This window comes from Phyllostomus discolor, chromosome 4, assembly GCF_004126475.2.
Source record: "Phyllostomus discolor isolate MPI-MPIP mPhyDis1 chromosome 4, mPhyDis1.pri.v3, whole genome shotgun sequence".
Lineage (NCBI taxonomy): Eukaryota > Metazoa > Chordata > Mammalia > Chiroptera > Phyllostomidae > Phyllostomus > Phyllostomus discolor.
The window spans coordinates 54,265,852-54,290,058 of NC_040906.2; the positions used below are offsets into that span (position 1 = coordinate 54,265,852).

The 24,207-nt window shown below is 41.2% G+C and overlaps 1 protein-coding gene across 2 annotated transcripts in view; it reads left to right on the forward strand.

Moving 5' to 3' along the window:
* Positions 1-24,207, forward strand: part of STK39 (serine/threonine kinase 39) — a 274,172-nt gene that overhangs the window by 49,542 nt on the left and 200,423 nt on the right. For both annotated transcript variants that reach the window (XM_028510126.2, XM_036023351.1), the window contains exons 2-5: positions 5,500-5,612; positions 19,164-19,272; positions 22,566-22,707; positions 23,876-23,931. In XM_028510126.2, the coding sequence (XP_028365927.2) occupies positions 5,500-5,612; positions 19,164-19,272; positions 22,566-22,707; positions 23,876-23,931 (420 nt within the window). The remainder of the gene's footprint in view (positions 1-5,499; positions 5,613-19,163; positions 19,273-22,565; positions 22,708-23,875; positions 23,932-24,207) is intronic.

Sequence of the window (24,207 nt, forward strand, 5' to 3'; positions counted from 1 at the left end):
TACTGAGGACCTCCTGCGATCCAGGCAGGGGCCTTGGTGAAAGGGCTGCTTCCAGAAGTAACGAGGCTGAGGGATACTGCTCCACCAGCGGGTAGCACTAGGATGAGGCGGTCATGAATCTCTGGGAGCTGAGAGGAGGTGACTAATTCTGCCTGATGTTGTTAAAGAAGGTAGTGTCTTCTTTAACAAGTGATGCAGGGCCAAGTCTCTGGGACCAGGTTGTCAACAGCCGGGTCCCCCCAAATCAAGATAGGATAGCCTTTTTCTTAAAAAACATACATTCACTGAGAGCGATTGTATGTTTACTCACATTTTGTGTCAGTTTGTCTCAGTGTTAGGGTTAGAATCCTAGAATACAGTTTCGCCTGTGAGGTTCTGAACTCTGAGTCCTCTTCAGACTGCTATTTTTTTAAACTGGCAATTAAACATACTCACAGAATGATTTCTTAGCTCGTGTGTAAAATTAAGAAGACAAAACACGACTAGGTGTAAATCCCCGTATTAAACCCAGTGAATTAGATGGAAATTAGGGTTTGTTATTTAACAACTCCTTATCACATACAAACCACTCCCCTTCAAACTGGTGCTTCAAATTTCTCTGCACCTCCTTGTCACTTCCTTAGTGATTCTGTTTATGTTAGATAATTCTACCCCATCCCTTTTTGATTTTAGTAAGTAGTATAGGGTTTTTAAAATGGTTTAAATTTTTTTTTTTGGTTTAGACATTGCTGCAGGTCCAAAGTGAGTTTATTGACGTTTCATTGATTCCAGTTCGATTCCACACACCAGTTTCCCTGTATCTCTCCTGTGATCGGAACCCCAGGGTACTTGCTGTTTCTCCGTGCCATCAGATGGTTCTGGCTGAGTTCTGTGAGCGCTGGTTTTCTTTGGTGAGGTCCGTGACCTCTACAGGCAATAACAAGCCACACTTTCCCGAGTGAGGTGGTTTATCCAGGTCAGTGGCGAAGTGTAAGCACATTCACTGAGTGGCCTTTTCTCCGCCTCACCCTGGTCTTTACTTATTCATTTATTTGTGGTAAGCTCTAAATCTGCTCCAACAACCTCAGAAGGCAGCTCTCCTCTGGTTCTTTTGATGGAGGCAGAAGGACATAACTCAGCTGCTTGGCTGTAACACAAACCGGGTCACTCGGGAGGGTCAGCTGTTTGTAGCTGCCTGGAGAAGCGAGGCCTTCCTGTGTGCAGCCTGGTGTGTGTGCGAGGTCTGCGTGCCCTGTATCCGGGCACGCAGTCTACTGTATCCTTTCTCCCACTGGCCACCATTCATGCCAGAGGCTAGTGTAATACCTCTTGCTGGTTTATTTTTTAAATCTCAACATTTATGGGCTACTGGACAGTTGGCTCCTTTTCACCCTAACTTTAACATTCAGAAATGTGTGTAGACTAGTCCATATTTTAAAGGTACCAGATATTTATTGCTATATATTTCTTATGGAGAGGGGCTGGAAATAAAGAGAATACTCATCAACAGAAGGAGGGCTGAATAACTTGTGGTACATCAGCACCACAAAATATTATGTAGCATTGAAATGACAAATTGGCAGAACACCAACAGTTGACCTGGAGGAGTTTCCCTGAGGAGTGATACCATCTAAGATTTAATTAGTGTTTCCCATGTGCCAGGCACAGTTCCCAGGGCTTTCGATGTGTTAGCTCCTTCGATCATCACAGCCACCCTTCGACCTCAGTGCTATTCTTACCATCCTATAAATGAAGAAACTGAGGCATGGAGAAATGAAGAAAGTCATGCAAGGATAAGCAGTTGATACATGGCTGGGCTAGGATATAAACTCTTGGGCTCTGGGTGGACAAAGATTTTTTTAAGATAATTTTTGAGGTTAGTAAGGTACATTTTCAGTGAGAAGTTTAACTATAGAGTATTCAGTCATAGCTGTTCCTCAGTTTTCTGGCTTATTCTCTTACATTTTAGATATTTAGATTCATCGTGTTGTGTCAGACCTTAGACATCATCTCGCCTTTATCTGCCCTCCCCCCTTCTAAACCAGCTGAATATTTTTGGTAAGCGAAATAAAACTTGGTCATAACCTGGAACTACTCTGCCCTCTCTCTTCTCCCTTGGGCGCCACGTGAACTGCAGAGAGAGTCTGCCCCTTTCATGTCACAGATGCAGAAATGAGCCCCGGAGAGACAGCCGAGCACTTATTGTGAGTGGATGTTTCCAGGGCTGTGAAGCCCATTATGTTATTAGGCCTTACGAGTACATTTCATTACGCCCATTTAGGAATCTGAGGCTTAGAGAGAAATTAGGCCTGACATTACAGAGGGAATCCTCACTAGGGCTGAGCAGAATCCCTGTCTAACCTGCTTTTCAAGGGTCTCGCTAATCTAAGATTTAGGAACTACGGTGGCCTACCAGAGGCCCTTCAGTTGGCTCTTTCCTCTTATTGCTGGACACTTAATCAGGAGGTTTTTGAGATCTTCTCATTTGTATGGCATGATTTACCACAGGTGATTGTGGGACAGTGACCTAGAATAGGCAATGAAAGTCTTTTGGATTAGTCCTCTCGGGTTGCTATAACAAAATGCCGAAGAATGGGTGCCGTAAACAACAAAAGTTTATTTCTCACCGTTTGGAGGCTGGGCAGTCCAGATGAAGGTGCCGGCCAACTGGGTTTGGGGTGAAAGGTCTCTTCCCTTGCTGACTTCCTGCATGAAGTGAAGGGTTGGACTTGATGGTGTTTAAGGCTCCTTGCACCTCTCTGATACTGTTCTTGATCTCCCTTGTAGTTGAAGGTAATCTTTGGATTCAAAGCAGGATCTCAAAAACTGTCCAATGAATGGTTAAACCCAGTCAAGCTCTGACAGTAATCTCAGGTCAGGAAATTGCATATTTATTCTCTCTGGAGAGGGGATGCTGCCCATAGTTCTGTAGTTCTTCAGGCAGCGGTAGTCGTAAAGCAGTAACACGTCTTCAGTTGTAAAGCTCTAATGAAAGCTCTCCCCACCACTGCCTCCTGCTTCCTGGAATTCTTATTCGTGTCCATATTCTTGCATGTGTCTGTGGAAGTCAGGAGGCTTTTATAGCTATGGACTTGACTATGAGAGGTAGTCCCCTATTACATGCACTTGTTCTATCCTTTCTGGGAATTTTTTTTCCTCTGTTTTTCAGTTCCCTGACTAGATAGAAAATGTTCTGGCATGTGGATTGAGGTTGGAGGGGTGGGATTGGAGGGAGATTTACCACAGGAAGGGCTGAGAATGGCTTCCTATCAGCAGCTGGTTAGAGATGTTTATTGATTTTTCCACTGGGCACCAGACCCAGAGCTAACTAGCTACTTACCCCTTTTGGTGCCGCTGCTTTAGTGATGACCTCCTGCTCTGGGCTCTCTGGAGGCCTTGACTGGGAAATGCACTTTGCTGTCAGCAGGGCCCTTTGTGTTGCTGGGCTCTGGTGTCTGGAGGGTTCTGGATTGAGCCCAGCATGCTGTGATCTGCAGGGCAGTGAGGCCAGTCCAGTGGACTTGGAGTAGCAGCTGATGGAGGGAGCACTGAGGTTAGGGACAGGAAGGCCCTTTTCAGCAGCCTCTGACAGTAGCACTCTGTCCCCCTGGGACTGAGCTCCAGCGAGAGGGAGGTTCACCCAACCCTTCCCTCTGGGCTGTTTCTCTTTTCTTCAACGATATAGGGCAGAAGAAAATACTTTCTTAGCAAGGCTACAATGAGTGAGGAAGGGAAGAGTGTACTCTAGTTTGAGTGAGGTAGGAGCAAGTCTAGAGCTTGGAGTCTGGCAGACCTGCCTCAGATCCCAGCTCAGGTAGTTACCAGCTGTGTCGGTAAGTTTTACGAGTCCCAGTCTTCTCACATGTAAAATGAGGCTAATAAAAAATGTAAGGCTGGTAGGGAGAATTACATGAGCAAAGTGCCCACTGTCCAGTGGAGGTCAGTACGGGCGGATTTTCTTCCCCGGTGAACTCAGGTTGGACTTCCTGGAAGGGGTCTTGAAGTTGGAGACCTGGGCTTAGAGCATTAAGGTGATCTTCTCGAGTCACCAGGCCCCGGTGGGGCAGGAGAAAGGGCAGAACTTTAACTGTAAAGACACCTGTTGGGGCACTTCCTTGCACTTCCTCAAAGCCTTGCACTGCACTAGAGATGTCTCACCTTTCTGTCATTACCAATCTCTTTCTTATTGCCAAAAGATGCTCCTTCTCCCCGCTGAAGATATTTCATGACTCATTTGGGAAGTAAGTTCTAAAAAAACACCTTAGGGAGAAAGGTATGTGGTCACGCCTGGCCCCCTTTTGCACAGTCCTGAGCATGGGCTGTTTTTCTCATTGACAGCCCTCCAGTGCCAGAGGATTTACGTGATTAGAATGAGATTTTTGGTATTCCTTGCAGAATTGAGATGCCTTAACCTAGAGGTCGTTTTTGCCCCTATGGAATATAAATCCGATTAAGAGCTCTTTGTGCTCTGCCACAAATCATTACATGTCTACATTTTGCTCTTATAAAATATGAATAACGACATGACTTGGTCTCCTAGGAGTTTGAGTGCATTAGCTAACGATCACTAAATCTTAGGAATAGGAAATTCACGTGAATGCTGAGAGAGCTTTTGTAATTACACATTTGCATCATTTTACTTGGCATCCTTGAAAGTCGTGCTTTACACATGAGAATACTCAGGCTGATTCCTGGTTTTCTAATTGTGGAGCAAGCTTGGAAGAGATAACCTCCAAGGGCGTTCATAGCAGATAAGTCGCTGCAGTACCTCATGGAAACCCCGAAGTAGCTCAGGCAGGGGTGGTTCGTTTTGGGCTGAAGTAGAAAAAGAGCCTGGGCTTTTTAAAAGGCACCGAGGTCAGAAATATCAGGACCTGAGGACGGTAAGGGCTTCCATGCAGGGTTATGCTTAGATGCTTGTACTTGTTCCTGTTTCCTCAGATGCAGCACTTTGTCAGCCTGTGTTCTGGGCAGTGGCAAATGCTGTATTTCAGTGGGCTCTTTGGATGGGGGTCTCCTTCCTGAATTGTGAGCCCCTGGAGCACAGATACTATCTTTGTATCCTGTAGCAAAGCCCAGTTTTTCTTTATTTTACCCTCCAGATAATTATTTTTATATTTAAGAAATTGTTTAAAAAGATGTCAAAAGAGCCCTGGCCTGAGTGGCTCAGTTGAGCTGGGCATCATTCTGCAGACTGAAAGGTTACGGGTTCAATTCCTGGTCAGGGCACATGCCTAGGTGGTGACTTCAGTCCCTGGTTGGGGCACGTACAAAAGGCAACCAATTTATGTTTCTCTCTCACATCGATGTTTCTCTCCCTCTATGTATCCCTCCCTTCTCTGCCTCAAAATAAAAAAAAGATGTCAAAAGAAATTCTTTAAAATGATGTCAAATGATAATGTTTTGAATACCTTGAGTAGAAGACCTTTTTTTAAAAAATAGATATTTGTGAAGGGGGTCATGAGTAGTTACCAGAAAGTGGGCTGTTTGATAACTGATGTTGTTTTTATTTTGTTTCAGGCAGCGGAGCTACTGCTGTGGTTCAGGCTGCCCTGTGCAAACCCAGGCAGGAGCGTGTGGCAATAAAGCGGATCAACTTGGAAAAATGCCAGACCAGTATGGATGAACTATTAGTAAGTAGAAGTGATGAGGATACCTGCTGGGTGCTGTTTTTAACTTAGGGTATCGGTGGTGTGGAATGGGTGGGCGAAGAGTGAGAGGAGAGAGCTAAGGCAACTTGGGTGTGATCTCCTATTTTGACACATGAACTTCTTGAAATGCAGCCGGCACCACTTTTTCCTCCCCCGTTAACGATACTGTGTGTTATGATTGTGTTGTACATCATCCAGCTTACTTTGCTTTGACAAAAGACATTTTGCCCAGTCCTTGCTCTGTCTCAGTGTTGGCACTGTATTTGATGAGACGAGGGAACCCATTCAGCTGCTCTGAGGTCATGTGACACTGAGTACAGGGTTGGACCGGCAGCGGTGGGCCCTGGTCGAGAGTCATGACACACACAGGAGTTGCTCCCTAAACAATTCGTGGGTCATTTTGGTTTCCATAAATCACATGGTCACATACCAATTCCAGTCACTCGGAATGCTGCATTGGGCCAAGAGAGGACTTGGTAGCTTGCATTGGGCCAAGAGAGGACTTCGTTGTGTTTGTGTACAGCAGCTTGTACTTCTCGTTGTAAACGAAGTACGTCACGTAAGTAATTGGAGCTTGTCAGTGAGTCTGACTCCAGTAGCATTGGTTGGTTGAAGCAACATTTGCTTTTGGCTTAACTGACTCATTATTAAATGAACAGCTTGGCAAATGGTTATTAGTTGCCCGGCAAACTGTGAAGGGTTTGAGAGTTTAATCTCATAAATATAGTTGTCGTTCTGCCTGCCAATTTTCTTCTTTGCCTTTTGGCCATTTCTGTGAGGATAATAGAAGACTGCAGTGGAGGAGTTAACTGATTGGTTCTCCCAACACTAATCCCAGTACAAATATTAGTCCAGTCGCCCCATACAAGCTGCAAGCTATAATGACGGTTGGCTCCCAATGAAGAAGGCTTTTGTTACATTCTACATTGGGAATGGAATGCCATTAACAAGAGCTTTTTGTCTTTACTCAGAATATAGCTTTTATTTCAGGCTTAATTACAGCACAGTATAGTATAAATTAAGTACAAGGATAGGCTGTACTTTTCCAGATCTGTTTGGCCTTACATTTTGAATTAGGCTACAGAAGTGATTAGATTTCACTGGGATTGAAGCAACAGATTGCCAGCTAAAGCTCAGATGAAAGCAAGGGCTTCCATAATTTAATGTTAATTTTAAAAAAGGCTGCATACATTCAAGGCTTTTACTCTCTTTGTGCTTTGCTCTTACTGAAACTATTACCGTGTACTTGTGTTACTTGCTATTTCATGACCAATAAAATTGTGCCTTTGTCATCTGACCAGTTTTCAAGGTCACTTTCCCTGAGTGGAAAAAGTGTTGAACAAACTGGGGAGAGTCAGGTCCTGATCTTGCCCCTAACTTATTTTTTGACTGTAGCCAAGATGCCTAACAGCTTTGCCCTATTTAAAAAGATAGCTGAATTGGAAGATCTCTAAGATCCCTTTAGGAGTCTCCAATTCTGTGGCTATACTATGTATACAATAGTTTAAAAAAAAACGTGGAGTATATCTTTGAACTGATGCAGTGTTTGGAAATATCAGTGAAGAACTTGCCCATGTCTTTGATTGTGGTGCTCTGTGGGAGGTCTCACAGCCACCTTTTTGCCATCAGCTGAACACTGTACAGAATAGGTGTGAGGTTTATGTGCGCTGGGTCTGACCGTTCTGGAACCAGCCTTCTGGGCCAGTGCTGTGGCCCTTGGTCTCTGCCAAGACCTCATAGTTGCCCAAAGCTTCCATATTTTCCCTCAACTGGCTTTGTGTCATCAGTGAGCTGTAAGGAATGGTAACTCTAAGCGTCCAAGTGGAGGTCACCGGGAGACAATCATTCCAGCCCTTTCCTCTGTTTCCCGGGACCAGGAAGCATATCCGTGTCATTTGAAGGTACAGGTAATTTGGGCAGAGCTGACAATGTAAGGGCTGGTGCTTTTATGGTTTTGTGTTTAACTCCATTAATCTGGGAATTTAGGATTTATGAGTTTGTTTATTACCAGTTAATTTATCTCATTCTTTTCCCCCCTTAATGCCCATGTTGTGTTAATAAATTAATATATGTATAACTATCTATTTTCATTTAAAAAGTTATACTGTTTTATTGCTTTGACCTTTTTTAAAAATCTTGAGGCTCTGACTTTGATATTTCTAGAGATGGGTGGTAGTGGCCATGGTTCTTTAGGATGTTTTACCGCCTCAGGATCCTTTTCACACCAAAAGGGAAGGAATTTACAGCACAGGTTGCCCAGTGTTGCCAGGCGTTTGTGGGCTAGCTGTTGGCACATGAGACTGTGTTGCGCAAAGTTGCTGTAATCCTTTCCGTTTCTAGTACTGCTGCTGCCCGCATTTTTATTATCTCTGTGGGTTCACATTTTGGCAGTATGTGGACATCCGGTCTCCTAATAATCCTTTAATTCCGTGTGTGTGTGCGTGCATTATATACAGGTCAGTGCTCTGTATCATTTCACACTCTGTGCCGTGTGTTAACTGGAAACCATTGTTCTCATGAAAAACAATAGTCACTGGAATCCTTATCTTGTGTGTGTTATGTCATAGAAGTCACAGTTGTCAACTGTCTGCTGGCTCTTGGAACATCTGCCTCCTCTGCTGAGGCTATATCACCTCCCACCCCCTACTCTCAACACTTCCTTGCACCCTTGAGCCCCAACTCCCATAGTAAGATGGGATTTACACACAGAGGTCCGGTGTGATGGAGCAGAACAGTTTTAGACAACTGGCCCTGGACTCTGCTTCTTTGTGGGGTAGAGGCTGTTACATCCTCCTGTAGCCATGGAATTTGTTCCAGGTTTTGCTGAAGAAGTATTTAAGTGATTTCATGATTTCTTAAACAAAATGATAATTACAGTGCCAACTTCTCTTAACATGAAAGGAAGAATGTTAGATGAGATCATTGGTGCTAAATAATTGGCCATTTAAATAAAATATGTACTACTGAAATGAGTACAATAATATTCCTCAAAGATAGTTTGGTTTTAGATCTAATATATGCTTATTAATTTATTTCATGAATACTTAATGAGTCTCTACATTGTGTTTAGGCCAAGAAAGAGGATGTGTTTTGGCTGTTTATATGGGAGGACAAAAATATGTGCTCACTAAAAGTTCATTTTATTTCAACAGCAATTAGAACACTTTAGGATAAATGTTTTACTTGGCATCATATGAATAGCATTTAGTTTGTCTAATAATTATTTTTGCTATACATTCTTGTAAATTTTCATATGTGTTTTGGACTTTGGCCTTCAACCACATCCTAATCTCTCTAGGTGCGATGACCTTGGTGGCTAATTTCCCAGGAGCCAGGGGAGTACCATTGGTCTGTTCTGTGTTCCTGACCATCCCAACCTAGATGCTTAAATCATTTCTGAGATTTGTTAACCCCACATTTGTTATTTGTTGTGAATCCCATACTTGTTAATCCTATAGTAGTGCAAATGGCTATAATGAGCTTAATACCTTACCACTATAGTATTTATAGTTTTGGAGCAGAACTTGTTAAATCCATAATTAATAAGCCCTACTAGATGGTAGGAACTGAACTAGGTGGCGGGCAAACAAAGAGGCTCCTGTTCCTTGGGGAGCCTTTGACTAGTAAATGAGTCACATGAGTAGTCATTTCATTTTTGTTTTGGGTCAGTGAGGATTTTTTTTTTAGCTATGGATATCTTTCTGCACCATTACCCTCCATTTGCCTAGAAATGGTGTAGCAGATTGATAGAGTATCTTGTGTGCATTTCATTGAGGCAGTTCTTGCTTTCCAACAGGAGTGTAAGAGTTGCTAAAAGGGTCTGACCCATTGTCACTGCCTTGAGGTTTCTTGAAAGAGCTCGGTTCTCTGGTTTGTGGTCAACCTCAAAGGTCAGGGATGCTCCTCCAGGGCACACTTGGCTTCCCTTCAGATCCACAGTCTGTGAGCGGGGAGTTCATCTGCTCCTTCTGAAATCATCTCTCTTTTCAATCCTTATCACCAGGTGACAATGAATTCCATAAATGTGAATAGTCCTTTTATTTAGCCTAAAAGCCACTTGTCCAAAAACTCTGGGGCACTCTCCTTTATTTTTACCCAGAGATTGATTAATATTTAGGGTCATTATTGTACTTGACTTTATTTATGATTTTTAGACTTTAGCCCTGTTATTCTCATTTTTTTCCCTTTAGACTTGAGTTCTCATAATTTTAATCTGTCTTTGGTACCTAGTCATAGGAAACTGAGTAGCAGTTTCCCATTCTTCCTCATACCTCAATGCCATGAAAACTCACAGTGGAATTCTTGGGGCAGGTGAGCTGTATATGTGGGACACCTCATGGCCCTGGGGCCAAGCGAAGTGCTTGTTTCTTAAAAAAAGAAGGAAAGAAAGTCTAGGTTAGTGATTATGAAATAATATGTAATGATCTTTAAAATATTTTGTTTGTGATCGGTGGTAAATGTGAGCAAAGTCATTTAAAAAGAGCAAAAAGGAAAAAATGACTCATGGGCATGGACAACGGTGTGGTGATTGTGGGGGAGTTATAAGGGGGATACATGGTAATGGAAAAAATACAATAAAAATAAATTTAAAAAACTACACAAAAGCGATGAATGCAGAAACTTATGATGGAAAAGAGCTCCCTGGGCCAGAGAGCCCATGTTCTTCACCAAGATCATGGACTTGGGACAGACCAGTTTCACCTCGGGCTTTTAGTGTCCTCCTTCATTCAATGAGGAGTTCTACTCAATGGTAAACATTTATACTCATCAAAGTTCTGTGACTCCTTGTGTTTTGAAATTAATTATTTAACAAAATCACTTTAAAACTGTTTGAATAAAAACATTAATTGCTAGAAAATTATGCTTTATAACTTAGGAGCCTTGTCACTCCAGTAATGTGGCGTAACAATAAAAATCCACTCTCAATTCATAGATTTGAATTGAGAGCCTGTCATCTGCTTCCCCTGTGTGCATAATGGAAGAGTTTCTCAGCTGAACTAGAACAATCCTGCTATATTCCCTTCTCTTCCTGTATCATCTCTATAAAAGTATTTCATTCATTTCATAATAGTATTAGTAGATAAATGAAAAACTTTATTTTCTCTGAACAAAGCCCACTGCCCTCATTTTGCATTTTGCCGCGGTGTTATTTTATTATTTCTCATTTCTCTTGATCTGCCCTTCCCTGCCTACTCCCCCCCCACCTCACTTTCCCTCCCTTTTCCCTGTCCATCCCGGTCTCCTTTCCTTCCTTCTCTTCTGTGAAATGAATTAGCTATGATTCGTAGGTTATTTTGGAGAATAAGGCTCTATATATTTACTTTGCCTAATGGTAATTTTTTTTTGCTGTTTTTTACTACATCTTTATATTAATTAATTAATTAATTAAATTTGAGAAAATATTCCCTAATCATTACTGACACAGGCTTTTTTTTTGTCATTTTAAAATAATTTAATTTTAGATAATTATATTGTAATTTAATAATATATGGAGACCTCTGAGCAGTTCCTCTAGTCAGAAGGCCTTTTTAAAATTTCTTTAAATTGAGGTCTAAAAATTTTTTCTATCTTTTTTGTGCTGTTTTACATAATTTTTGTAATTATGTTGATAGTTTTGCATATCTTGTTTATTGTAGGAAAAAAATCATACCAGTTTAGGGGCGTCAGTTTAAAAAGCTGGAAACTATAGTATGTGTGTGTTTTCTTTTTTGTATCATGGAAAGTATTTTTCCATTCTTCTTCAACTCAAGAACTTCCCAATTAGTAAATTAATCACATTCTAGCCCATTCTTCATCATACATGGTAACAAATTTCATTTGGCTGTTTCTTGTAGAATATTTTATACCAAGGATAAAGAATTAAAATACACGCCTACTTAACTGTACTTGGTACTGTTTTGAGCATTTCAGGCCTCAGTCATTAATTTTGTGCTGTCATTTGTCCCTTGCCACTTAGCTTTGTAATTATTTTCATGTGATTTGGTGTTTGTATTTACTCAAGTACAGTCCACCTGAGAGCAGAATTAGGAATGGGAAGTTTTGGGATATTTCAAAGAGATACATTTGTAAGAAATTAGAGAAGTGGGAATGAGCATTGCAAGGACATATGTTTCTGGACTTGCATTTGTTCAGTGACAAAGAGACCCAACACAGCAGGAGAAAATGGTGAAAACCTCCCCAGATTGAATACAAGTTCAGTTACTTCTCTCTCTCTCTCTCTCTGTCTCTCTTTTTGTATCTCACTTTTGCCATCTTTGTAGCCTTCTGGAAAAATGCTGTTGTTTGGGTTATTTTTTCCTACCTTATCTTCTTTCTTAGTTGGTTTGGTTGTTTCCACAATTAATTAAGCTGCTCCTAAAGGAGACAGACTTGGGAAATACGCAGAAAGAAGGTTGGGGAGTGTTAGCCAGGGGTTTCTGCTACTTCCCCAGGAGGGTTGCTGCCTGGCAGAATCCCAGACTGCAGATTGTACCCAGGTGTGGGACAGGGTGCACACAGCAAAAAGATGCTTTTCTTTTATCCCACTTCTCATCTTTCTGTGATAACACCAAACGCAGCAACAGTGCTAAAGGTGGTTTCCAGCAGCGTCACTTGGCTAACAAGAAAGTTTCTTCAGTCATTCTGGTAATGAAGTCTTCCACTTGACTTTTTGCATACTCCCGGTCATTGACAGTTAAATAATCACACGGTCATTGTTGATGGTGGAGTCTGAGTCAAATTCCATGATGACCGACTGCAGGACTTTCAGAACCTGTAAGGCATCCTTGTGACTGATGAACTTTTTTAGCTGACTGTAAAATAAAATGGCTCTTCCCTATTGAGTTTTCCTGTAGTATTTCAACATCACTCCTTTATTCTTTGCTTTCTTCTCTGTCTTTGTTTCTTTTCTAGAAAATAACCATACCAGTAGCTTCTACATTTCCAAGAAAAATTCTTTAGCTTGTTTTCAGACAGTTTTTGCAGGGTGCCCAGTTTTGTGACATCATAACTAAGGTCCTGGGATGTATGTTCTGTTCTGTCAGCAAGTAGATATTTACCCATTGTGGCTTCCCTGGGGATTTTGGGGGATTTTCCAGACCTCCAACTCCAATGCCATTTTACCTCTTTACAGCTGCTCTCTATAGCTTTAAATGCTTCTACAAACACCAATTAAGGCTATCACAGAATTTTTGCTTCCCTTTTACTTATTTTTTAAAATGTTTTGTCTTCAAAATATGTAGGCTTTCTCTATTTTTAATCCTGCCTTCAATTGGACTGTACTTAGATATTCACGGAAGCCAAATCATATGAAAATAATAAAACTAAGTGGTAAGGGACATCAGTTGATTCACTGGTAAGTGGTACAAGTCGGAATACTTGACTTAGTCTTCCTTGACTTTTTCCCTGTTGTTTCTGTTGTTGTAAAAGAGGCAAGAGTTTTCTTCATGTGTGGTATAAAATTTCTCATCATTTAAAAAAATCTCGCAATGTTTTTCATGATTGAAAATGATAGCACAGAAAAATACACGGCTTTTATAAGAGCTTTGTCAATTTTCCATTGCTTGGCTGACATTTGAAGTTAACTTTTTTTTCTTTTTGAAAAAATTCTGCTTCTTAAAGTATTGGGTTATTTAGTTTATTGATTAGTTTATCCTTCATAATGATGCTGATGTTAGGCAAGTACAAGCTGGAGAACAACTTTCTGCAAAGTTTTGTTTTTTTCTTAAACATGGTTACCCTCCTGTCATTTAGGGCATTCTTTCAGTATACCGTCAATTTTGGACGGTGTTCAATACATTTTAAAGATGTATTTGGTTGTCTCTTGTATTTGGAAATACCTATTTCATTTAATAGGATTTGTAGATCGCATCTGTTTTTTCCTGTTTGGATTAAGTTGCAGAGTGGAAATGAGCCTGGGCGGATGTGTCTCTCAGCGTTTCCCTGGGAGGGTAATGCATCTCAGTGCTTACTGGACAGCAGTGGTTCTCAACCTTGGCTGCACATGAGAATCACCCGGGAGCTTTTGAAAAGTTTTATTCCTAGGCTGTATCCTAAACCAATTTACATCGGCATCCCTGGGGCTGGGATCCAGGCATTAGTACTTTTTAAAGCTCCCCAGGCGATTTCGGTGTGCAGCCAAGGTTGAGAACCTTGGGGCTTTGGAATGTAGTTAGACATAGTTTCTCCTCAGATTGAACTGCGCATTATGTTGGAGTGTAGGTTTGATGTCTTAACTAAGGCTGAGTAGGATATTTTGCTATCAATATCGGATAAAGAAGAATTTACTTAGAATTTACATAAGTTGTGAACATATGCTAAATTTGGTTAAGTATAGTTTAATATTTTGAATTCAGAATTCATTTAAACATTTTTTTCACTGTGAATCTTATGGTTTTAAGGGACAAAAAAATCTAGGCTTTAACTTTTTCCTAATTCTTACATCTTCAAACTCTCTCTTATTTCTGTATGTTCTGAGCCCTTTGCATAAGTATGTGTTGAGACTTCTTATTCCAGAAGGGCATGAGGCAGTGTACGAGGACACATGAAGTATGACAAGGTGGTATAAATTACACAGGTGAGATAACTAGGAAGAACACAGGCAGGGTCCATGGAGGCTCAGGAATAAAGCTAAAAATTCATGACCCAGTGACCTGTGCATATAAGACACTCTTTGAGCCAGCGGGACACACAGCGCATTCTGTGACATTTCTGTAGGAAGAGGTGTGTGCCACTGTCAGGGTGAGGCTCTGTGCCTTTGAGGTTCAGTCCGGAACTTGGGACACTTGAAATTAGTGATCAGCCTGGGGATGCTCACAGGCTAAAAGGAACTGAGACATTGAGGGACTGACTTTTCACTTTCCTTTTATGTGCTAGGCGTTCTGTAAGGAGTTTTATACATCCCATTGCACTTATGTCTCAACAATCCTATGTAGATGGCATTGTTAAGGTCCTTTTACAGAAAAGGAAACCAAGGCTTGAAGATGCTGCATAATTTGCCCAGGCGATCAAGCTGGTCAGCGACATAGCCTCGCTGCAAAGCCGCTGTGTCTGAGACTGTTGCCCTTCTTACATGGCTCCTGCTGGGTCACATCCTTGTCAGTTACATTTCCCGTGTGTCCTCAGCATTTGTTGGAGAATAATTCTTTTTTGGGAAGGGGATGGGAAACAAACGCTATATAGCTATATCGGAAAATTCCTCATGAATATTTAAAGAGGGTTTGTTATTTTCTTTCATTTTTCCAGTTTTTGTTTTTTTGGCAGTTTTTCCCCCCTCCCAACTCATATTTCTAGGGCAGGGTACTCTATGGTTTTTTTGTGTGTCCCCAACCAAACCTCATGTGTCCCATGTGAGACGCCTGTGTCATGACCTCGTTTGACAGCTTTGGCTGGGCTGGAGCCACAGCATGGAGGTGGCCAGCCCTCTTCGGTCTGTCTTTCTCCCACGTTGCTCCCAGCAGAGGTGTGCTGCTGTGGCTGCCGCTTCTGTTCCAGCAGCTGGAAAGGCCTTCTACTTTCTACCCCATGTCAGGTTGGTTTTCTCACTCTTGTGAAATCTGATCTGTGACGTGTTTCAGATGTAGCTGTGTGAGCAAAGCCAGCTCTCCAAGCCCCAGGGAAGATAAAATACTGTGCCACAGCTTCGTTTGGCACTTGGTGACATGTCTGAGTCTCATTTCACCAGACTTCCGAGGGAGCAGCTGTGTCATATTCCTTGACTATAGTTTTGGCAAATGCATTGCCTGGATTTCAGAGTCTTTTGAGCTCTACCAGTTTGACCTCGTGTTTTTTTTCTCCCTTTGAATTTTTTACCCTTTCTGGTAGTTGTGAAATTCAAACCACCTTCACTTTCTACCCCCTTTTTCAGGACAGACTCAGCTGGGCGGTGATGCCAGGCCTGCTGTCTTACTCAGGCCTTCCTCTCCCTCCGCCCCACACCCACTTGCTTCTCTGTCTGCCCTCTGCCACTTTGCCACTCAAAGTCTGGTGTTTGAACCTGAAACCTATTAGAAATGCAGACTCTCAGGCCCCACCCCAGGCCTGCTAAATGAGAGCCTGCATTTTCACAAGGTCCCCAGGTGATTGTGCATGACCGAGTTTGAGAAGAAGGCTCTAACTGCCGCTTCTTCCACAGACGGTGCAGTAATTAAGGAAATGGGATATTAGCACTCATTCATTCTATAGGAAGAACTGGATGAAACATTTTTAAAAATCATATCTTATTTATTATTTGGCCAATACTTTTGTCACTTTCAGAGACAGGAAGAAATGAATGCGTTTGGGAATAAGTGGGTTTGCCGACCCCGGGAGCGAAGTTCGGGCACTGGGAAAAGCTGGATGATTTAGCTGATAGATTGTCACCAACCAAATAATTCAAAGAGCAATCATTATCACTGTCTTGAAAACAAATGGAGAAAATAGTTCTGTGGAAAGACTATTTGAGCCAAGCAATATTTATATTTTTTAAAATAAAAAATATAAACATATATAAATTGCCTTAACTAGTTTGGGCTGCTGTATCAAAAGCACCACAGACTGGGTGACTTATGAACAACAGAAATTTATTTCTCACAGCTCTGGAGGGTGGAAGTTTGAGGTCAGGGTACTGACATGGCTGTGGGGGCATCTTTCAGGTTGCAGCCTTCTCATTGCTTCCTCCTGCAGCACAGGGGGCGAATGAGTTCTCTGTGGTGTCTCTGTGATATCTCGTTCGTGAGGACTGTACCCTGATGGTCCAGTCACCCTCCAGCTCTCCCCCTCCCAGTGCCAGTGACTTCAGAATTTTGGTGGGGGCACCAACATTCAGACCATAACAAAAATATAAATAGAAATTGTGTACCTCTCTAGAAGACAACTTCACAGAAAGTTTAAATATGAAGTAAAATAACAGTTGGATGGGCAGGTAGAGCACCTAGCACAAGTCACTAGCACAAGGCAGAGTGACTAGTGGTAGCACTAGTGGTAGCACAAGGCAGAGTGACTAGTGTTTTTCTTTTTTTTTAATTTTCATTTACTTTTATTAGTAAATTTTATTTACTTTTAGAGGGAGGGGAAGGGAAGGAGAAAGAGGTAGAGAAACATCAATGTGTGGTTGCCTCTTAAGAGCCCCCTACTGGGGACTTGGCCTGCAACCCAGGCATGTGCCCTGACTGGGAATTGAACTGGTGACCCTTTGGTTCGCAGGCCCATGCTCAATCCACTGAGCTTCACCAGCCAGGGCTAGTGTTTTCCTTTGAGGCAAGTTTTGTTATTCTTTAGGTGTTAGAGGCTCTGCTGCATGGAAAGATTGTGCAGTCAAATGGATGGTATAGGAATGGGGGATATGGACCCCATAGCCAAGCAGTAAACAGGAACAATAACACTGCATGGAAAAACCACGTGAGGTTATGAGCGGACAGACTGAGGCAAGTCCACTCTGAGACCCTCTGCCTCTTCTTTGATCTTCTGTGGGGGTGTATTAGTAGGGGTGGTGTCTGTACCCCTTGCCCTTTTTTTCCTTTTAAATCCTTAGGGCCTTTGATTTGTCTAGCTGGTACCTCTAAGACCCCAAATTTTGAAGGAATAGAATTTTTTAAGTTATATCCTTAGCTCATCTCAAAGAATTTCTCCCTAGGTTAATTGTTTCTCTCCCCCAACCCCCAGGATAACACACACACACACACACACACACACACACACACACACACAGAGTTTTACTGTATCCTCACTACCACCTCAGAGAACCTGACATTCTGGGTAGGAAATGGTATGGGCCATCTAAGTGCAAAGGGCTAAAAAAAACGTGTTTTTCCATACTCCAACCCAACTTTGCATGGAATTGCAGAAGAATTTCTTTTCATGTGGCAATTGGTTGTATATTGTGCGTTTTGATTAATGATTTGAAAGTTGGAAATTTGAAAGCTAGAAAGGCATTCATTTACATTGAATATGGAACAGTGAGAATGTAGAGTGCACATATTTTCAAGAAACATTATTCCTATTTCTGTGAAAAAATGGAGGCATCTGTTTAAACTGGATCCTACCTAATGCTGCAGGCTTTCAAAGTGGGCCATTCCCACAACGAGCAGATGCTAGTGACTTGAAATAGGAATGGCCTGGGCAGTGTTCCATTTCTCCTTCAGAAACATCTTATGGCATCAAAACCTAACACCAGAGACAGATGGAAACTGGAACTCAGGTTTCAGATCTTGTTCAAAGGACAGGAGCTGCCGAATTGAAAAGGGTCAGTCAGATTTGGAAAACCTGGAATCAGCTAAATGAGGGAGACAATGAAGGGGAAGTGTTGTTAAATAATGAAAAGAAAATAGAAAACTTAGTGATTTTCTTAGGAGTTTATTTAAGATGTATGTGTATGTGTATTTTGGCAAAGTTATCTGACATATAGGCTCTTAGTAATTTGCGGATAATTAGTACTAAATATGCAGAGATCGCAGCCTAAATTGGAATATTATTGTCCGGCAATTTTAAGTTAAAACTTGAAGTTAATTAGATGCTCATTGTTATTGAAAGTATTTATGGGATGTGTAAATACACTTTTCTTTTGTCACAAATACATAATAGCATAAATGAGGTTTCTCTGATGACTGAGGTTATTCTCGTGGCTTATACCTTAAAAGTCAGTTACATTCATCTGATACCTTTGATCGAGGGTTTTCAATTGGCTGATGCTTTGTATGAGTCATCTGGCAATAACGTAAAATGACAAACCTAAACCAGTATGAACTTGACTTTTACAGAAATATGTGGTTTATTAAAGTTTTCCATTTGTCTGACTTCAAAAATTTGCTGTTTTATATCTCTCTATAAAACTTTTTTCTCTGCAGCAGTCTTTTCTAAACTATGACACATAGAGATCGTTTTCCTGCGCGGTTAGCCTGGATTCAGCCACGACAGTGTATCTGCTGCAGGACTTCTCAGAGCCCTTGGCCGTGCTCACATTCCTTGTGACTGCCTCCTTGGGAGGGAGATTTAGTATCTGATGTTTCCCCAGCCGACTTCACTCTACCAGTCCTCCTCTGCCCCTTGATTTTCCTGACGGAGTATCTCCCATGGAAGATAGTTTGGGAAATGATCCTCTAGCATTTTCTCATGAATTTTCTCATTTATCATCACGGCAGTCCTGACAAGCAGAAACTGTTTTGTTGTCCCATTTTAGATGAGGGAAGAGCTAAGACACGCACCAGAGTTCAGGCTGGCACCAGGACTCATGTCTCCCAGTAACTCACTCAGTCTTGCCTCTCAATGGAGGCCTTTGGTTCAAGTTGGAGGCACCTAGTCACGTATAGCAGGGGTCTGTGCTGGCAGAGTAGGATGTCCTTCTTGGGTCTGTGGCTGGTCAACAGGGTTTTGTGGTCTCCTGGAGGTGATGTGGGTAAGCAGGTTAGTTCTCATGTAGCTCATTCGAAGGGAAGGTTTTTCGGCAACCCTCCTTACCCCCACCCCAGGTATACTTTTAAGTAGGAATGGTAGCCAGGTATTCGACCGTGGTTCATTTGTGTTTTGCTTCCTGATGTTCACTTCATGGTGCTACTATGTCATGTTTTGCTTTTCTTATAGAAAGAAATTCAAGCCATGAGTCAGTGCAGCCATCCCAACGTAGTGACCTATTACACCTCTTTTGTGGTCAAAGATGAACTTTGGCTGGTCATGAAATTACTAAGTGGAGGTAAGTGGATTTTGTCATTGTTTTCCTTCTGCACAAGCCAACATATTGAATAAGATTTGAGATTTGACCCCCATACCCCTACATTTAAAAGTTTTGCTTGATTTATTATTTGCATAGAGAATAAAGTCCAATTCAGCTTAACTTCTAAAATGTGCATCCCCTCGTATCCTGGCCTTCCTCTGTGGGTTCATCTCCCTCAACAACCTCTGCACTCTGATGCCTCTCTGGCCTCACCTGTGCTGCCCCTCAGCCCTAGGTCCGTCCATCCCTCTCCATGCTGTCAAGTCCTAAAAGGTCACCTCCTCTCTGCTGCTATTCAGAAAAGTTAACCAGTATTTTCTCTTTAAAACCTTCATTTTTAACATTATGCAAGTCCTTAATGCACTGCCACACAATGAATTATTTCAGTGCTGTGGCGGTAGAAGTGTTCCGTAGCTGTGCTCTCCAGTTTCTGCTAGTTACATGTGGCTCCTGAGCACTTGGCATGTGGCTGGTGTTACTGAGGGACTGGATTTCTATGCTATTTTAATTTGCTTATACTTAAATAACTTAGGTGGCTAGTGGCTACGGTGTTGGACAGTGCAGATTCACATTGTGGACTTCATGAAGAAAGCACAGGAAAATGCCCTTCTAATTCATTGAACTTGGTGCCCAGTAAATGTTGTCCCAGTTGAAATGGAGAGAGACTTTTGTGCCTGCGGCATCATTTGTGTGCAGTATTGATCGGAAGTGGTTCAGTGTTCATCACCTGTTTGCACAAAGTGACTTTCCCTCACTGGCCTCAGATCACTGAAGTTGTAAGAGCCATGGACAATGAAATTAATAAGGCACTTTTGCATTTCTTTATTTCTTTTTATCTTTTAACAGCACTAATTGATAGGGCACGGTAATGATAACCCTTAACTTTACTAAACAGGCTAGATCCTGTTCAAGGCTATTATTTCCTTACCTTGTTTCACTTAGTGTGCACAACCTCCTCAAATGGCAGATGGCGCCATCCCTGTTTTTCAGAAAGTTCACCAAAGCTCAAGAGAGTTAAGCAGCTTGCCCGAAGTCATGTACATAGTAACTGTTAGTGCTGGAATCTGTGACCATAGGACCTGTTGACTTAACAGCAAGGTGGTGTTATCACCTTCATGTTACACACCCAAAAACTGAAGCTTAGGAAGCAGGAGGCACTCTCTTCATCACGTCCAGCCTACCCCCTTCTCTAGTGTGTTCTGTCTCCAGGGTGTCACATTGCTGTCTGTCTCCCTGAGACAGGAAACGGGGCGTAGGAGCAGAGGAGAACATTTTGTGGTGCTAGGACAAAGTCAAAACTGTCATAGCAGAACTTATATTGTACAGCCCAGTTTTATCTGCAGACCCATTTACAGCTAAAGCTCAACCAGGGAGGCATTTTAATTTTTTTTTTTAAAGAAAGTGTCTTGGATCAAGCAGAGGCCCAGAAATGAGATGATGAGATGACGAATGTGTGGTAATTGCCTTGGGTCTGCTTCTGTGGGTCTTGGTAGGAGGCCTGGAGCTCCTGGTTGGGTTCTGTTCCCAGTCTCCTCATCAGTCCTATTTGTCATTGTTTCCTTGAATGTCTACTTGGTTTTTAATTAAAAAGTGAAAGAAAGACAAAAGAAAAAGCAAAAGGAAGCCTGTTGGAGCTCGACCATAGTGTCTAGTGTCTGGTCTGCTTCTTGGTTTTTTGGAGGATGGTGCTTTTCCAATAAGAGATTTTAACCTGGTCTCTCCTTGTGGAGTCCACCAACTGTGAGGAAACGAGAAATTCTGGTAACCTGGGACCCTGGATAGCCCCAAATATTCTGTTCAAGCAGCGGAGGATTTTACTTCCTTTTTTTCATTTCTTTTTATCCCTATTAACCTTTTATAAGCCCGAGAATATCCCCTGTCCACTTTCCTGAGGACTTTATAGAAAATTTCATTGTCTTTTTAAAAGAATACAATTTAGACTCATGGCTTTAGTGGGTAAGAGGAACAGGTTTTAAAAAGGTTTGCACAGGGAAGGGGAATGCGGGTAGAAGTGGACTCTTGCTCAGTTTTCCATCAGCAAGCTAGAAATACATACATGCCTGGTATGGTATATCCTTATAAGATATAAATAAAATGTTTCTGGAAGTATAATGTTCTGAATCATCAAAATATCCAAGAGCCTATGGATAAACAGATGTTTAATTTCTCTCTGAGGTAGAAAATGTGTATTTGTTTTCTTCTAGAATGTTTTATCACATTAAATCCCATAATAAAGGGTGGGTGGTTAGCCTGGTGTAGTAATATCTGCTGGGGAAACTCAGTCCTCTTAGTTAAACATTGAGAGTCTGGAGCCAAATTCAGGTCCTGAGGTAAGCTAATTGTTAACTCTTCAGAAATGTTGACCCCCCCCAGGTAATTATGGTTTTTAAAATGACCCGGAGGGAGGTTTGGAATATTAATTAATATGTGTTGAAACATGAATTCGCAGTGCCAAGGATACTAATCTGTTTATCGTAGCGGAGTACTGTGTATTCATTTCTTTATTATAAAAGTCAGTACATCAAGCACCAAGTAAGTAAAAACAAAGATTGCCTAGAATCCCAGAAAGGAATCTTCTGGTAGTAAGCAGGGTCTAAAGGCAAAATACCTTTTTCTGTCCCCTTCCACCTGTGCATCAGACATCATGGAAGAGCAGGCTGCTCCCTCTGAGAAGTTCACTGCTCTCTCTCTCCTGGCCTCCTGTTCCTTTCCTTTTCAGCTCAGACACCTTGAACCCTCTCTTGAGTCTGTAACCAATTGCATGTCTAGGGAAAATGGACTAACTTGGAAGTGGCCCTATATAGTCTTCAGTTCCTGATCCAGATTCCTTCTCATTTACTTTAGCTGAAAGTGGACTTGCAAACTCGAATTTAGTGTGTCTGGCCATGGGCTGCCTTGCAATTGTTCGTATGCCTTGGGAATGTTTGTGTTAAATACACAAAAACCATCTTTATGTTCTCATTTAGTTTTCTAAATTGGGAGCCTTATTCTGGAAAGATAATGAAGATGCTTACCCAATTTTTAAAAAAATTTTTTTTAAGATTTTATTTATTTATTTTTAGAGGAGATGGGAAGGAGAGAGGGAGAGAAATATCAATGTATGGTTCCCTCTTGTGTGTCCCCTGCTGGGAACTGGCTTGCAACCCAGGCACGTGCCCTGACTGGGACTCAAACCTCGATCCTTTTGTTCGCAGGCCCATACTCAGTCCACTGAGCTACACCAGCCAGGACTCTTACCTGATTTTTTTCAATTCTTCTGTCTGCTCACTTAGGTTCAATGTTGGATATTATAAAGTACATTGTCAACCGAGGAGAACATAAGAATGGAGTTCTGGAAGAGGCAATAATAGCAACAATTCTTAAAGAGGTTTTGGAAGGCCTGGACTATCTACACAGAAATGGTCAGATTCACAGGTATGACCTCTGCAGAGATGTTTAAATTCAGTTGTATCTTTGGTCCTAGTCAATATAGAGTATTTAGGAAAGACATATTGCAGGTAGGTAGGGATTGGCATTATTTTTAACTTAGGCTAAATAGGTGAAGGAAAAAAGTATTTAAGAAAGAAATAAGTAAAGGAATTTTGATGAATTATATTGGTGTCCTCAGAATTGATTTATCTACTTTCACTGGAGTAAGAACAGAATATAAAAAGTACTGAGTGAATTCATTAAAAACATCAGTTAATGTACTGCTCTTGAAGTGTGCTCATTTGAACTGGGTATCATTTCTAACTCTCCAGTATAGGCCAGACTATTTCAAACATTGTAATATGTTAATTATTTTTGACATGATGGTGAGAGGGAAGGAGGAAGCACTGGTTTCATCTTCTTGGTGACATAAAATGCCAATTTAGATAGCCAATCAGCAGAGAATATGATTGTCTAATGTTTCTAATGGGTTCTTAGGAGTGGCAGTAGGTAAATATGGTAACCATTTACCAGCAGTACCAACTTTAATTTCCCTACCCTGAACTAAGTGAGCTCTTTATTTTCTTTCAGTAATTAGAAAAAAAATATTACTTTAGAAATCAAACTTATAGATTATCATTTTTCTTTTTCTTTAAGTGTTATGACAATTCAGCACACTCTTATATAGAGAAAAAATATATTATAGAACATTATAATTAGTGTTCATAATCAGCCTCTCCTCTGGGGAGAGACTGAGGAAAGAAGTTGTTTAAGAGGCTGATAGGATTAATTTGGAATTACCCCACAGACAAATTTCAGTGGAAATAGAACAGCTTTTCATAGGCTGGGCTCTCATTCTTGATGAAATGATAGTATTGTGAGCACATGGACAGTCTTGAACTCTAACAGAAAATAAAGAGTCTACTCATTATTGATTTAATTAAATCTGGATAATGATTTCACATAAAATAGTTGTTACTAAAATTCTAATCATTCCCCAGGAACAAACTATAAAATCACATGTATCTTGTTTGAAATCTATGAAATAATTTTAGTATTTATAAAATCATGTGAAATAGTTGCTTATGTGATATGTTTTAAAATCTCCCTGAGTGAATTAATGCAATATAATATCTGTATTGCATAATTTATTCTTTTTTTTTTTTCTGAATAGGGATTTGAAAGCTGGTAATATTCTTCTGGGTGAGGATGGTTCAGTGCAAATTGCAGGTAAAGTTGATAAAGATAAAAAAATTCTTGTTTACAGAAGTGATACATTTCCAAGGCTTATACAACCATTCCGAAGAAATGAGTCAATGCATGCCGTCTGTTTTAAGAATGTATTTGGGCTGCCATGGTATAGAGTGTTGGGTTCTCAGGTGTAACACATTTTCCTGTTGTTCTGGAAATCTTTGTTAGATCATCCTATAAATGCTATTTTAGAGCATAGCCCTTTGATAAAGAATAATTTTACTTTTACTTTTTTCTACCTTTTAATTGAATAAA